General features: G+C 40.0%; 1 protein-coding gene across 3 annotated transcripts in view; it reads right to left on the bottom strand.

Annotated features, from left to right (window-relative positions):
* Nucleotides 1-15,539, bottom strand: part of cacna1ea (calcium channel, voltage-dependent, R type, alpha 1E subunit a) — a 106,152-nt gene that overhangs the window by 23,239 nt on the left and 67,374 nt on the right. For 2 of the 3 annotated variants that reach the window (XM_008407909.2, XM_008407908.2), the window contains exons 7-24: nt 15,351-15,454; nt 13,858-14,016; nt 12,884-13,074; nt 11,889-11,992; nt 11,402-11,517; nt 11,122-11,175; nt 8,871-8,963; nt 8,491-8,700; nt 8,293-8,405; nt 8,069-8,181; nt 7,395-7,526; nt 6,966-7,035; nt 6,734-6,851; nt 6,249-6,316; nt 6,020-6,111; nt 1,472-2,356; nt 631-863; nt 176-296 (exon numbers count right to left, since the gene is read on the bottom strand). In XM_008407909.2, the coding sequence (XP_008406131.1) occupies nt 176-296; nt 631-863; nt 1,472-2,356; nt 6,020-6,111; nt 6,249-6,316; nt 6,734-6,851; nt 6,966-7,035; nt 7,395-7,526; nt 8,069-8,181; nt 8,293-8,405; nt 8,491-8,700; nt 8,871-8,963; nt 11,122-11,175; nt 11,402-11,517; nt 11,889-11,992; nt 12,884-13,074; nt 13,858-14,016; nt 15,351-15,454 (2,976 nt within the window). The remainder of the gene's footprint in view (nt 1-175; nt 297-630; nt 864-1,471; nt 2,357-6,019; nt 6,112-6,248; nt 6,317-6,733; nt 6,852-6,965; nt 7,036-7,394; nt 7,527-8,068; nt 8,182-8,292; nt 8,406-8,490; nt 8,701-8,870; nt 8,964-11,121; nt 11,176-11,401; nt 11,518-11,888; nt 11,993-12,883; nt 13,075-13,857; nt 14,017-15,350; nt 15,455-15,539) is intronic. The other variant, XM_008407910.2, reaches the window with a different exon arrangement.

Below are 15,539 nucleotides of genomic sequence, written 5' to 3'. Positions count from 1 at the left end.
CGTTGTCAATCAGTGTTGCTTCCTAAGTGGACAGTTTGATTTCACAGAAGTTTGATTTACTTGGAGTTATATTGTGTTGTTTAAGTGTTCCCTTTATTTTTTTGAGCAGTGTATATAATTTTTAAAGCAGCACCATTTCTAATCCAAATCCACAATGATTGAACTTGTAGCTCACGGGTTGTCAGGTTTGAAGATGAACATGCTGTCTGGGGTCACAGTGTTGACAGGTTTCGTCTCTTCTGCCTCTTCCTTCTCTGACTTCTCTGACTTGCAGGTTTCAGGGTCCTTGTTGTTGACTAGAGAAGATCAAAATAAGAAAATTAAGTTCATCCTCTTACTACGTTTTTCCATTTGGGAAGTTTTCTTGAGCCGAGTAAAACTGCGTGCAGTACTGAAGACCTGACACTGGTCCTTGAGAAATAAAACTTCCTTTTGGCCAAAATGTGGCTAAATGACCAGGTTCTTGAAATAAAATAAAGAAATCTAACCACTAATCTGCCATTCATTCCATCAATTTCACTTAATTATTTTAACATATCAGAAAAAAGATGCTTGTTTTTTTTATATATATTTCCAAGCATCAAAAACATTTACTCTCCATTGTCTGAAAGCAACACAGTGCACTAGTACCTGTGATTGTGGAGAGTTCAAGAGGCGACTGCACGTCAGGCACCTCGATGATGACACTGGAGCTGAGCTTATTGTGTTCCAGCTCCGACTCCTTTTCTTCATTGCTATCCTCTGGTTTGTTGGGCACCAGCAGCTCAGACTGGTTCAGAGCGTTGTCTTGCTTCAGAGGGCAGAGGTCACCAGAGAGGACGTCTTTCAAGTTAGAGTTTCCTCCCTCGTTACGGTTAGCCAGTCTGTAGTCGCAACAGGACAAACACAAGAGTGGAACGGTATGTGCACAGATGTGTGGAGGAGTGGGCAACAACCCACATTCTGGTGTTGGCATTTTAATAAAAGTCACAAGGAAGAGCATTATAGCAGCAAAGCAGGAGAGAAAAGTAAATCCGGCAACTACAACAATTTGGTTTTATTCAGCAGATGAAAAGAAAGGTCGTCTATTGCCAGACACTCATTTCATGCTGAATGTAGAGTTTGTAGTTAAGAGTTAATTAATGCAAATAAATAATTGCTCATATTTTAATAAACATTGTTCAGCTGAAGATTCTTACTTTAGAGGGATAAAGGTGGTGTGTTTAGATGCATGAAATTTTGTACTTTATTAAGGAAACAAAATAACTTATCGTGGTTCATACCATCTGTCATAAAATGAATGTAAGAATATCTGCATCCTCTGTCATTTATATTTTCATACAATAGAATTTAGAAATAAACAGACTTGTTTGTGGATGGTTTCAGGAACAATATGAGGTTATATGATGGATTTTTTTCTAAACCATGGCTGTCGCTCTGAACATTTCTCCCACCAAACAAGCTTTAAGGCATCAGTCACTGATCGTCTCACCTGCTCTCCTCGTGCTTGTGCACCTCTCCGTCTTCGTTCTCAGGCTCTGCTCCCTTCTCCTCGACTGTTTCCGAACTCGTTCTGCTTTCTCCAACATCACAGCTGCCGTCTAATGTTCCCTCATTTCCAGGAGAGGACGCTTGATTTCTGGTGCCGTTCCGATGGTCACAATGATGGCCCCTTCGGCCCCTGATCTCAATGTGACCTCCTTTCTCAGGGGTCAGAGAGTCAACGTTATCTGGAGGTCTGAACTTTTTCACATGCCTGTGTTGACGTTCCGCGTTCAGTCTCGGGCTTCGGCGTTCGGAGACGTGTTTGTGGCCAAGACCCGCCTTTTTGTTTTCCCCGGTGGATTCGGATTCGGGAGGTTCTGGTAAGGGCAGGCACTGTGCTTTTGTAGGATCCAGACACTCTGATTCCAGCACTGCCATAGGAGGCTCAGGAACGTCACCAGGAACAGTGGCATCCAGGGGCGCAGAGGAGCCCGGGGGCTGGCTCTGACCCGGTGAGACCAGAGGGTCAGTCGGCCGCTTCACGCTCCCGGATGGCGTGTGCTGCACGGCTTTCTGGTGCAGCGACAGGGGGTGTCCGTGAACTGAAGCAGGGGGGCCATCTTTTTCCTCACTGGGACTGCTGAACAAGATCTCTCGGCTGGACATCTGCCGGTGTCTCCGCAGCTGGCTGGTCCTCTGCTCCCAAACAGACATGGTCATCCTTTTCCTCCTCTCCCTCCTGGACATGAAAGAGTTAGAGGGTTTGAGTGGTGGCGGTGGGCGGCCCTCCCTCATACTGCCCTGGGCCTCCTCCAGGGAGTAGGAGTAGGTCGGCCGGCTGCGGTGAATGGCTCTTTTCCTGTACAGGTAGGGCCGCCTCCTCCGGCTTCCCCTGGGAAGAATTAGACAAGACATATTATCAATACAAATGGAATCAAACCGGCATTTAAGATGCATAATAGAACCACAACTTTATAATTTCATCCATGACATACCAGACAATTTGATTCACCTTGATACTAGTCAGACATAGGCCGGCTTGCATGCAGTGTTTTTACCAATAAGTTGATGTGAGGGAAGTGTCACCCTAGTTTTTGTTAAATTAAATATATTAAATTAAACATGTAAGCTGAATGTTAGGACGTTTGTTCGAACCAAAGAGTTATTTTTGCTTCAGCACGAAGCCATTTACAGTGGGAAATGTACAAGTCCAGGACTAGTTGGGTGTGGAAACTGAAGATTTATGTCCCCACTATATTATTTTTCATGTTTTGCTGTTTCTGGAAAAAGAATAAAATGCTTTGTTAACACAAAAAGCAAAAATCAACATATCATTATAAAAAAAACAACAAACAAAAACTATATCCCCTTCACAGCTTGATCTTATAGACATAGTATTTTAAAAACACACTTTTTTAAAATGTTACTTTATTTATTACTTTATGTGTTTATTTATCCTATTTGTGTATAAAATGTTTTAATTTGGGACTTGAGTCCGAATTTTGTACCACAAACAAGAAAAGGTGGTATGACAAAAAAAAAAAAAAGAAAATCCTTGAATCCTTAAATTTCTATGTCTTTGGTCCTCTGTTTCGTTTAATTGATAACTATTTAGATTGTTGGGGCAAATAGTTATCGCTTGTGTTTGTTTACGCGTGTAGATGAACCGTCATTCTAACTTTGGAATAATAAATGGATTTGAGCTGAAACATTACGCCAAACCAAGTTGTTTTTGTGTATTTTGTGTGCTTTATTTTGTGTGAAATTAATGCAATTTCTTCCGAGCAAATAATTTGACAAGAAAATGATTCTTTTTCTCATGTCAATGAAACGTTTTTCCTCATTAGCTGAGGACAATAATTAAAAGAAAACATGTAAAATATTTATAGTGGGGTTGTCGGTTCCTGGCCCCTCCATGACTCTGTGACTGTAATATAAATAAACAGAGCGATGCAGAATGAAATTGGCTGAGTTGATTCGAGACATTTTTATGGACTGAAATAAGGTCGGAGAGGTGGACAGGACAGGATAGGACAGAGCATGGACAGATGACTGACTGAGGGACTCGGTTTAGCAGATCAAGCACAGGTGAGTGAGAGAGTCAGAGAGCTGAACAGACAGTGTTACTTACTGGAGCGTGGACTCTCGTGCGGTCCGTGTTACCAATGAGCGATTGGTTGAAAACAAGACATTAGTGCTTTCGTGAGCAGAGACAAAACAGGCCAGGAGACACACAGCAAAAAAAATGGCATCTTATTCAAAGACTGGTGGCTGCAAACAAATCAACTCCACACCAGTCGCTTTTATCCATTGCCCGAGGATAAAACCCTTTAGAGCAACACACATAAATAATTGATCCAAACTTATTACAGGATGTTATCTAATCCGTTTAGTGCTGTTTGTAACTAAGACTTGGGTATTTTTTTCTGGTGTGTGTCTCCTCTGGAGCCAAGCAAGCACATTGACAAACATGATGGTTACAGCATTAGGGTAAACATTTAAAAAACATTTATAAACATCAACATTGATAGAAAGACACTCGGATCAAACAGTATGAAAACACACATATGGGCTCCGTCAGCAAAAACACAGGAAAGAATAATTCATTTTCGAGGAAAACCAACCAAGCTGGGATGCAGCTCAGAACACCACTCGATTCAGACATGCGGATAAGTTTAAATAAATAAGAAAATTCATGTGCAGAGCATCTCCATGTCAGATTAAAATGGTTGAGCGGTATTTGTTGGGGGAGTTAAAGGCGTAATAATGGAAGAAAAATAACACATGCACACCGAAAACACCTGCTTTGCTTTGAATGAGAAGCGTTTTTAAGTTACTGCGTGTTTTTTTTTTTTGGTCTTTTCTTTATTTTTTCTTTCTTTGATCATGCAGACCTTAAGACATGCAGCTCCAAATGAAAACCATTATCTGACTTCTACATGCAGGGGCTCTTTGAGTTCAGCAGCTGGTGTCATGCAAGTTTCTCCAACACCTTCAGGGCAAAGCGTGTTTAACTTTTCGCTTACATCTTAGATCAAAACCACAACGGTTTAGAGAATGATCTTAAAATTTAGATGCCAACCCTGGTGACCTCTTGATAATCTCACCTTTCCTTTAGCCTCTGACAGAAAAAGCGAATCCTGACGTAATTTTCTGTCTAGCTTTTCTTCCTTTGGCTAGCTTTGAAGCAAAAAGCAAGGAAGTATACAATGCCAAGCTAAAGTATTCATGCCTCTGTTCTACATTTTTTGTCACGTTACGACCAGGAATGTATAAAACTTTTTTCATACACCAGGAAATTAGATTATAATCACAAACGAGAAAACAATGGAAACATAATTTTCAAAATCTTTTACAAATGAAAATCTGAAAAGTTTGACTTTTTGGATTTTAAATCTCATTTACAGTGATACTCCTAAAAAATTCTAGTACAATCATTTAGTAATTAAGTGGCTTCTGAGGCTCCTGCCCCTCCTGAACAAAAGCACCCCCCTCCCCAGCATAATGCTGCCGCCACCATGTTTTACTGTTAGCATTTTAATACCAGCCAAAAAGAAAAATGTTGGCCTCATCTGATTAGAGCACCACGTGTTTGTAGTGTCCACTTGCAAATTGCTTATGGTTTCTTCATTACTTTCCTGACGCTCTTGAAGTTGTGCCATATTATTTTCATTTTCAGATGATGTGTTGAATAATGTGTCAGAAGTTTAATGTTTCTGCACAACTTTGCCCTGACTTATCTGCTCTGCTCTTTGGTCTTTGTGATACTATTTGCTCACTAATTTTTTTTCTCACAAATGTTTCATTTAAACACACCATGCTTTTCAGATTCTTTTTTTTTTTTTTTTTTTTGCAAAGTACTTTGAAAACCTTGAGGTTTTGGATTGTAACATAACAAAATATAGAAAATGAAAGGGTTTGAGCAAATTCTTTTAGTAAAGAGGGAATAAGATAGTAATTATCCCAGGGATCAAGTTTAGTTGGAGCTCAGTGGGTCATGTTGATAAACTCTGTGCAAGCTCTTCCACATGCCCATGCAAAAAAAAAAAAAAAAACAGCTCCTTGTTTCACAGCGTGCATACAGAGTTTTCCACTCCTGTTCATGCACATGCACTTCCAGGATGTATGACAAGGCAAAGTGCAATTAGATACTGAGAATCAAAATCTATTCTGCAAGTAGAAAAAACAAAGTCATGTTACTAGACCAATCAAATTATCCACATGTTTATCCAGCTCTGTAAACTGGCTCATTAGCAGTACTAGATAAAAACACAGCGGTCAGTCCATTATGCCGTTTTCACACAACAACCCAGAGGAAACAAAACAACCAAAAACTCTTACTGTTTATTCATGGATGTTTTGCCTGTTCAGGCATAGCGTATTTCTTCAGTAATTCAAAACAAAACAATTGACAAACCATATTTTAAAGGTGACAGAAACTCAAAACTAGATAGCTGAGTCCTTGGCACACATTCCCAAGTGAGGCAAAGGAGAGAGAGAGAGATAAAAGAATATGGAGGAGGTCAAGCAGAAAAAAGCTGCAAACAGTACTTACTCTGAAGACATGAAGGAGGAAAGCGGTCCGACCTCCTTTGCTTTCTGCAGAGCATGTTTCTGGTTGAAAGCTGCCTCTGCTTCTTCTTCATCCTGATCAAAAAATAATAAAAGACACCTGAGCAACTCGACCACATGAGCGTTTCAGTAATTGATCAGAATCGAAGAGATGGGGCTGAGGAATGACAGAAAACACATCAGATCAGGTATGTTCTGTTAAGTTGCATTACCTTGGTAAGTTCTTGTGCATTGGCCAGGTTATCCACAGCAATGGCCAAGAAGACATTCAGAAGAGTATCTGGTCACACATATGTTAAGGAGGCTCAACACATCAGCTACTGTTTATTAAAACAAAACTGGAAAAAGAACATTGAAATTGAGAGGTTGCAGCTGCAATTGCACAGAAACAAAGTTCGTCAGAGAGCTGACTCATTGAGAACTGAATGCAAATTCAAGCCACACTTTTCCCAATTTCCACCTTTTTATGTGTAAGAAAAATTTATTTTATTCTTTTTCTTCACAACTATGCAACAGTTTGTGCACATAAAACCCCGATAAAATACATCAAAGTGTGCGGATGTAACGTGACAAAATGTGCAGAAGCTGAAGAGGTACAAACGCTTTAGCGAGGCACAATAATAAAACCTCACGGGGAGTGAAAAATTATAAGTAAAGATGGCAACAAAATTGATTGCAAATTGCAAAAAGTGGATACAGTTTCCGAAAAGAGTAAGAACTATAAAATAGATGGAGGACCACATCCCCGACTTCACTCCTCCTTGGGAGCGAATACCGTTATACATGACCTCATTCCAGTCCTCTCCAGTCAGGATCTGTACAAACATGTCCACATAAAACGACAGAACATCTGTACAACCACCCTGAACTCTGATGAGCTAGCTGCAGATTTTACTGTCAGTAGTAATTTGTCACTTTTACTTCCAGACCTGAAACACAGTCATAATGGCTGCAGGAAAAGTGTCAAAGTTTGTTGGTGTGTAGTCTTCAAAGATGAACCTGCAGAAACGACAAGATATGCCCGGTGCTGTCAGGATACGTCTTACTTAGTTAATTTAGAAAGCATTTTATCTTCTCCCTACTGAGGAAAGTTTATCATAAGAACACGCTGGTCTATTTCTGCAAATTTTATGAACATGTCAGCCAGAGAGAAACAACTCAAGGGAAAACAAAGAGCAAAACATGTGGGCTACAGAGGTCTCAAATCTTCACTCGGTGAGTTGGTGTAGAGAAAACAAAATTTCCAATTTCAATACATTAACCTTCCTCTGAATCTACGCAACCAGGGATAATTACCTCTTTGGCAATTTAACATATTTTCTGATATCTAAGCTCAATGAAGGGGACTGTGAAGTTACCTGCCACCAAAAAGCTGCATGCCAAGGAGTGCGAAGACAACAATGAAGAGAAAGAGAAGGAAGATCAGGGAGATGATGGACTTCATGGAGTTCATCAGAGACACAACCAGGTTTCTCAGAGACGCCCAATACCTTGACAGTAACCAAATATCAAATTTCTGTTAAAATCTAAAAACACAACATTTCTGATTCAAGCTTTTTGCAGCAGAAAGACACTGAAATTAAATGTACTAACTAAATCTAATCAAAATTGTCACTGCACAACTTTATACATGGAGAAAAACTTCTTAAAGCCCTTTTTGTTGTTTACAAGAAGCATCGATTTTAATTTTAATTTAATTAATTTATTACCACAAGTAATGCATGCATGCAAAAAAAAAAACATGGCAACACACTTTAGAGGTAAACATATAAAGTCACTCCACAACTTCCTTTCAATCATCATTAATAAAACATTTTTTGTATAAATTATGTTAGTTGGTACCATGAGTGTGCATGATGAGATTTGAGTAGAGTCAGTTCTGATACAAATTTAAACAGCTCTTAATAAACCCCAGACAACTTCTTCAAAGTCTTGCAAATGCAACTCAAGTTTGGACTCATTTTAATGTCCCTTGACCAGTGTGAAGGAAGCCTATAAATGGGAAATTCAATCAAAAGAGCTGACGACTAACTTGGTGATTTTGAAGATCCTAAGCAGGCGGAGAGCGCGAAGGACACTGATACCAAATGACGTTCCTGGTCTGAAGAATCCCCACAGCACCTCAAAGATACTGCCAATGATTACCTGCAGTATGCAAAAGGTGTGAACAGATTTATAAAAAATTTGCATTTTTATTTCAACCACAGCATCTTCACTGTGTGAACTACAAATGAAAAAGGAAGACGAGGCACTAACGCTGCAGTCAAAGCAGTTGAACGAGGAATGAAAGTAGAGACGCGGTCCCAAGCTGTACATCTTCAGGAACATCTCTGTCAGGAACAGAGCGAGGAACAGGAACTCTGCATAGTCTTTGAAAACACAAACACATTTTAACTACTTCCAGTGTTGCTAGTAGACATTTTCCTCACATTGTTTTAGTCTTGCTGAACTTACAAAGAAAATTGGACAGCCAGAAGGGCTGGTTGTGGTGCACAATGGCGACACACAGCGTGTTGAGAGCCACAAGGCCGAGCACTGTCCAGTAGAAAGTGTGCGTCTTCACCACGCGGCGAATGGAAATCCGCAGGAGACGCTCTTTACGTCGAAAATAGGCCGTTGGACCTCGCTTTGCACTCCGAACGCTGGCTCTGGCCATGGGCATGCCTTGCAGGAGGGACAGTGGGAAGATGCAGAGAAAAGCTGCGGTCTAGCAGCACTTACACAGCATGGCGCTAACAACAGTGACAAATCCATTTTAAACCGCTGCAAAGTTCAAGTCGAGTGGAATTTAACTTCCAGTTAAAGTGCAAATATTTCGGATTATATCCACTCACCCACAGAAGAGATATCTCCATAATGTTCCTCCCCTGACTGGCCCTGACGCACATCCATGCCTCTCCTCTTTATGGTGGTTGCTCGCTTCAACACTAAAGACATAAAAGTGTCCAGTTGCGGGCTGTTCAACGTTTAAACCAACATATTGTAGGTGAAACACAAACTTAAAGGTTAAATAATTTTGAGCTCCTGGTTGTGAGGAATATTTGCTCAGTTTATTTCTTAAATCCATTGCAACAAAACCGTCTTTTGTGAGCCCACTTTCATGTGTAAAACATGTAACAATGTCTGAACAAGGCAAGAAGGTTGATCACTGAATGACTGTAAAACAACAAAGCAAACAAAAATGGCCTAGAGCCCAACAAGCTAATGGGAATATGTAGTTCATTAATGTTGCTGCTAAATGAGACAAAGATGATCATCTAATTTTAAAGCAATGGGCTAATCACCTTCCTATCAGCGAAATCCTAAAATATCTGTCAGGAGGAAAGCAGTGGTTCCAGATAACTTAACTGTGTATGTCTTTTCTCTTTTTAGTCAGTGTTTACATAGTGGCAAACCAAGCAGGACACAAACGCTAAAGCTCCTTACTGACAAATGTGCATACGATTACCTCTCATCTTATCAAATCCCGACTGACACCTTCCTGCTACCTCTGGATCTACTTGCAGTCAATATTTGCTCGAGGTCTTTTTAATAGGCCGCTGATCAAACACAAACATACGCAAAAATCCTGCTGCCGTTTTCCCACTTAGCGGTGTTTGCTAAGGGCAGGAAGATTCAGTCCTGTCAACACAAACACACATCCAGGCTGCTGCCTTTTCAGACCAGCGGTTGCTAAGGCAACAGCAAAGTGCCACCTTTCTTTATAATCAAAGCTATCAGAGCATCCACATTTATTTCCGTCGCCACTGAAGACACTTTCAATGCGCACAACAGATTTAAACTTCAGGTTTTTTTTTAACTTTACAGTGTCAGAGTGAACGGGTTGCACAGAGTTCTTTGTAGCAGTTACAGTGGATTTCTGTGTCCCTGCGGGAAATTGGCTGTGAAGTTTTTGCTGCAAAGTGCAAAAGATTTTAGTTGTCGACGCCTGAAGCAACTCCTACTCTGCTCCCGAAGGGCTTTGGGAGATGCCAGTCAGTCAATATGTGATAAATCCCTTCAGGTCCCATAAATAAAAAAGATTACTGTAGAGTTAAGAGGGTCGGAGAGTGAGTTGTCTATCTGCTGATTGATAGATTAAACCAGGGATTAAAAAAACAACAACTAATTATTTAAATTTGCAACAATGTAGAAGTTTAATTAAACAAATAAATCTTTTTTTTTTTTTTTTGAAATATATGTGTAGAGCTAAAACTTAAGGGTTTTGCAGGTTTGCCATATTAAAATAAATATTTGTCTAATGAAAGAATAAGCAAAAAACAAAATTGTTAGTGCAGAGCAATAAAAACAGGATTTATGTCATTCTATCTTTGGAACTGAATGGATTTTGTCCTTGCAAAAGATTACAAAAAACGTGGTTATTTAAAGACGAGTATTGTTGTTATTTTTTAGAACACTTCAATTTGTCCGTAGTAGTTAAAAATAAAGTTTCCATCGGGATCAACTATGCCTGTGCTGGGAGTCTAAATTTGCATCAATCTTGTATTGCAGTGCACAAATTGGCAATTAAAAACATCAGATTATGCACATGTGTGACATTTTGTTGTAAGACATTTGCAAAGAAGCAAAAAGATCCTGTAATTTGTTCAATAATGTGTCTTTTTAAATGGAATAGTTGTTGATGCTTCCTGCTCTGAGTCTTTGTGCTTAGACACAACACATCAGGTACAAAAAGAAATATCATGTGCACAGCTGAAAACAAGTTTGAAGGTTGTAAAAGTCATTAGTTGATCCACTTTGTCAGATGAAAAAATAAATATATTTTGAGTGACGCCTCTTAGTTTCATCAAGCTGTTTTCAGAGATGACTGAAAGTATGGATGGTTGATGGAAATGGAATGACAAGCCAGCATTTATGATCAAATTATTCACTCCAGCTGCAAATCTCACTTGATTTTTCAATCTGCACAACAGAAAGGAATCGCCTAACTCTCCCCCTAAATCTTAAGCTATACTTTGATTACCAAGAATGCAAACCAGCCTATAATTAACAACTGAAGCATGAGCAGCCATTTAAATTAAGTCTTGTTGGGATATAACTGAAAGTGCATCTCAAGATTTATTGTGCGCATCCCTGCTAACTCACCATCAAGTGCAGAAGGTCCTGGATTCCTGTTCTCTTCTGCAAGCATAACTTCCTCTGGACAGAAAATAAAATATTGAATCAGATGTGAGAATCTTGTCTGACAGAGACAGCAGCCTCACATCATTTCTAAACGCATCTCCAGCTCGGATGCAGCAAAACAAAAAGTTGGCATGCCGCACAAAATAGTCTGCAGAGGACAGGATTAATCATAAAAAAAATATTTATTAATGTTCCCATCATTGTTGAGAAGAAGCATTTACGTAACTTGGACTACACTCACCAGCTCGGTCAATCCAAGCGCGGTAGCCGTTCAGCTCTCTTTCAATCTGCTGCTGGCGTCTCAGCTTCATGAAAGCCCTGCGATTTTCCACTCTCTCCCTCTCTTTGGCAAATTCTCTGAAATAACCAAACCAAATCACAAAACAATGATTGTCGAGGGTAAGAAACCTTTGCAGTCTTGAAACAAATAAACCCTCTGTTGTTGTTTTGTTCTGTACAATAAGCCCCTCTTACTGCTTAACAAAATGCAGGACAGGAAGAAAGTTAAAGGAGGCGATAAAAGCAAAAGGATTGTCTATTGCCCTTTAAATTTTTCTTTAAAAATGTAATTTTAAAATCTAAAAGTTGTTATGTTTTCTCCAAACTGGGTGGTTCTGTCTTGCGGTCTGCCATTCTTGCTACTGATTAAGGAATAAGCACAACAGAAGTCATAGAAGTGAAGGCACTCATTTAATTTCTCTTATTTATTGGTGTGAAGCGGGATCTACCCAGAGAGGACTCCCAGCACCAGGTTCAGGACGAAGAAGGAGCCGATGATGATGAGGGGGATGAAGTACAGCCAGTTCCAGGTGGGACCCAAGGCATCATTGGTCTGAAATATCAAAATAAGATCAAAACTCCATCAAGTACAAAACAATCTCAAAGGTACGTAGCTAGTAGCTATTGAACAGGCATCTTAGGTGATGGCAGGGAGATGTGCACAGACATTTTTCTTTCCCTCCTGTTGTCCTCATTTTCTGTGTATAGGGAAAACACATTCAAATCTCGGTCATTTTGACCTGAGGACAACAGGAGGGTTAAGAACTTCCGAGTGCAAAACCTGAAAACAAATAGGTTTCAACTAAACCGTTTTCCTGCTCTTCTTTTTAATTGATTTTTATATGAAAATGTGTAGAATAATAAATGCCCCAACTGCGTCCAAGCTGTCACCTTGCACATTATAGATAAATTACATTTAAAAGTATATTTAAAATGGCAGTTCTCACAAAAAATAAGTGTGAACCACTGAGGTTTAGTTTAGCAACTTCCTAAAATTCTCCACATTTTAGGACATTTTTAAAACAAAGAAAAATTCTCTTGAATTCTCTCGTGGTAAATTTACGACCTTATTACCTTCCTCTGAAGAGAACAGACACTCTCTACTGCAGATATACAAAACTATTAGAGCTAGTAATTTTGAATATCTCTGTATATTTATGAATATTCAAACGCAGAAGGAGACGAGTGCCGAACCAGTACAAAGCAATAAAAATCAAGTAAACTTTTTTTCTATTTAGGTAATTTGTAAGCAGTTCATTCTGAAACAGTCGTAAAATCTGTTAGCAAACCAATTATTAGAGACTGATAAAGATGCAGGGTCCATCCACACGGTAAAGCCTTTACTTCCCTGTGAGTCGGATTTCATGGATCCACCTCGTAAGAATCCTCAAAGAATTTGAAGCTGACCAGAACAGCATCATGAGAGGCAGACATGTGACCTTACATTGTAGAGCACAGTGGTCCATCCCTCCATGGTGATGCACTGGAAGACAGTGAGGACTGCAAACAGGATGTTGTCAAACTGGGTGATGCCGTCATTAGGTCCAATCCAGGTCTCAGAGCAGGCGTACTTGGCCGGACACTGACGCACGCCGCACGGGAAGTCGTACTCAGATGAGTCCACCGTCTCGTTTTCTGAACAGAAAGGACAGAGTCAGATGCTGAAGAGTTATCTTCCTGTGCCGTAAATGATGCCCTGCAGTAGACTGACAACTTTTGTAAAGAAAATAAAAACGTTTCACATCTCACAGCCTTTAAACTACAGCACGTTATACGAAAGGGGCTTTACGTTACAAGCACGGATATCCAGTGTCTGACAATTCAGTAACAGAAAATATTCACTTCAGTCTATTTTTTTTTGTTTGTTCCATAGCTGTCCATTCAGTTCAAGTGAAATTGGGGGCAGCTTGGAGGTTAATAGCAGCTATGAACTGAACAATAACTCATTATGCTGCGCTGCGTTGTTCGTTTTGTTTGTAAAAGCCATTTTGGCTCGGTGGAGTCTCCAGGTGCAGCCTTACACGCTATGTGTACTTCTGCTTTTCTGGTTCTGACATCACGGTAGAGAAGCTGCCTATCGATTTGCTCCAACCTGCACAGCCAGAGATGCTTGAATAATAACACAAAAAACAGCTACAGACGGAGCTCAGGTCTTCTTTTAAGATCTGAAACTAGGCTTGAAGATCGAAACAGTTCAGCACTTTTATCTCTTTATGCATAATACAAAACTTTTTAAATTTCCTTCCAATATATTATTTATTTCATCCTAACAGCCAGGCTGTGTCATACCCTTGTCTATCTGAGAAAACCAGATACAGCTTATTGACACAATCATCTCCTGCCATCTTTGCAGCACCGTGGAGAATCCACACACCATATCTGTTCAATATCAAATAAACCAGCATGTGTCCAGTATACCCAGTATTCCTGGCTGTGGTGTGCAGGTCTTGTGCAGTTTTCCGCTGTAAAACTCCAGGCCGATGATTGCGAACATGAGGATGGCAAAGAACAGCAGCAGACCAATCTGCAGAAGAGGCACCATGGCCTTCATTATGGACTTCAGGACAATCTGCAGACCTGGAGATAAAAGCGAACATTAACCGGCTGAGTCAAAGCTGCAACCTATGAGCAGATGTCGAAACAAAAGATTAGATGGGAAATCTTTGGTTTGCTCTAAGAGGAGAATGTTAATTTGAAATGTAGATTTGAAAATTGTGTTGCCCTGCCACAGACTGGCGACCTGTCCAGGGTGACCCCTCCTCTCGCCCGGAACGTTAGCTGGAGATAGGCACCAGCAACCCTCCCGACCCCACTTTGGGACAAGGGTATAAAGAAAATGGATGGATGGATTTTAAAATAAAAACTAATATTTTATGATTGTATGAAGTGTTTTTGTACACGGGTAGTTCTTTTATTAATCCTATTCATTAGTACTATGTTAGCTTTCAAACAATTTATTCATTCATTGACTGTATTAAAATAAAAGTCTGTTCAACATTTAGTTTTCAGTAAAATCATCTTACTATGTTTATACGGACTGCTGCTGCAAAGAATTCAAGAAACAGAAGATAAGGGCACTTTACAAACAGACAAAATATAGTGAACAAAGCTCACTATGTTGTTTTTGGTCAAAATATTGACCAAAAACAACAGTTGACTTGTTTGACCTGTAGCCCTGCGACAGACTGGCGACCTGTCCAGGGTGACCCCGCCTCTCGCCCGGAACGTTAGCTGGAGATAGGCACCAGCAACCCTCCCGACCCCACTGAGTGGGTGTACAGAAAATGGATGGATGGATGGATGGATGCTTGACCTGTATTCTGATATCTCTACATCAAACGAAGTGCAAGCAGCTGGCTTAAATTACATCTGTGTGTAATTTATGGAAATAGCAGAGCAAACCAAACAGGTCAGGAATAAAGTTGTGGAAAAGTTTGAAATATAATTATGTTACAAAACTAAATCTGCAGTTTTAAACATCTGTTCAATCCATCATCTAAAAGTGGAAATCCTTTCAGAAAACTGGAAAAACTGCCAAGACATCTCCTTCACTTAGCCTGACATAAAGGGCTGGGAGATCTGGCTAATACACAAAACACTGCACACCACCTGAAATACACCATCCACACAGTGAAGCATGGTAGTGGCAGCGGCATGTTGTGGGGATGCAGGCGTAGGGAAGCTAAATGGTAAATTTCCCATAATTTATGTTTTTAGTTTATGTATGAAAATGTGACTTAAATATGTCAAAAGCAAACTGCCCCAACAAAAACTGAAACAAAACAACTTTGTATGAGGATATATATTTTTTAGTCTACAATAATTTTTTTGTTAGAAAAGTTGATGTATTCAACACAATAAATTAAAAAGAAAAAATATTGACCAAATACTGAAAAATACACGACACTCACTCGGTATGCCTGAGACCAGTTTGAGGGGTCGCAGTACTCTCACAGCCCTCAGCGTCCTCAGATCCACTGAGATGTTCATATGAGCCCCCGCTGCAGCCAGGATCCTAAAAAAACACACACACACACACACACACACACGCACGCACACGCACACACACACACACACACACACACACACACACACACACA

The sequence above is a fragment of the Poecilia reticulata genome, linkage group LG4 (assembly GCF_000633615.1).
Source record: "Poecilia reticulata strain Guanapo linkage group LG4, Guppy_female_1.0+MT, whole genome shotgun sequence".
Lineage (NCBI taxonomy): Eukaryota > Metazoa > Chordata > Actinopteri > Cyprinodontiformes > Poeciliidae > Poecilia > Poecilia reticulata.
This window is presented reverse-complemented; position numbering and strand designations above follow the sequence as displayed.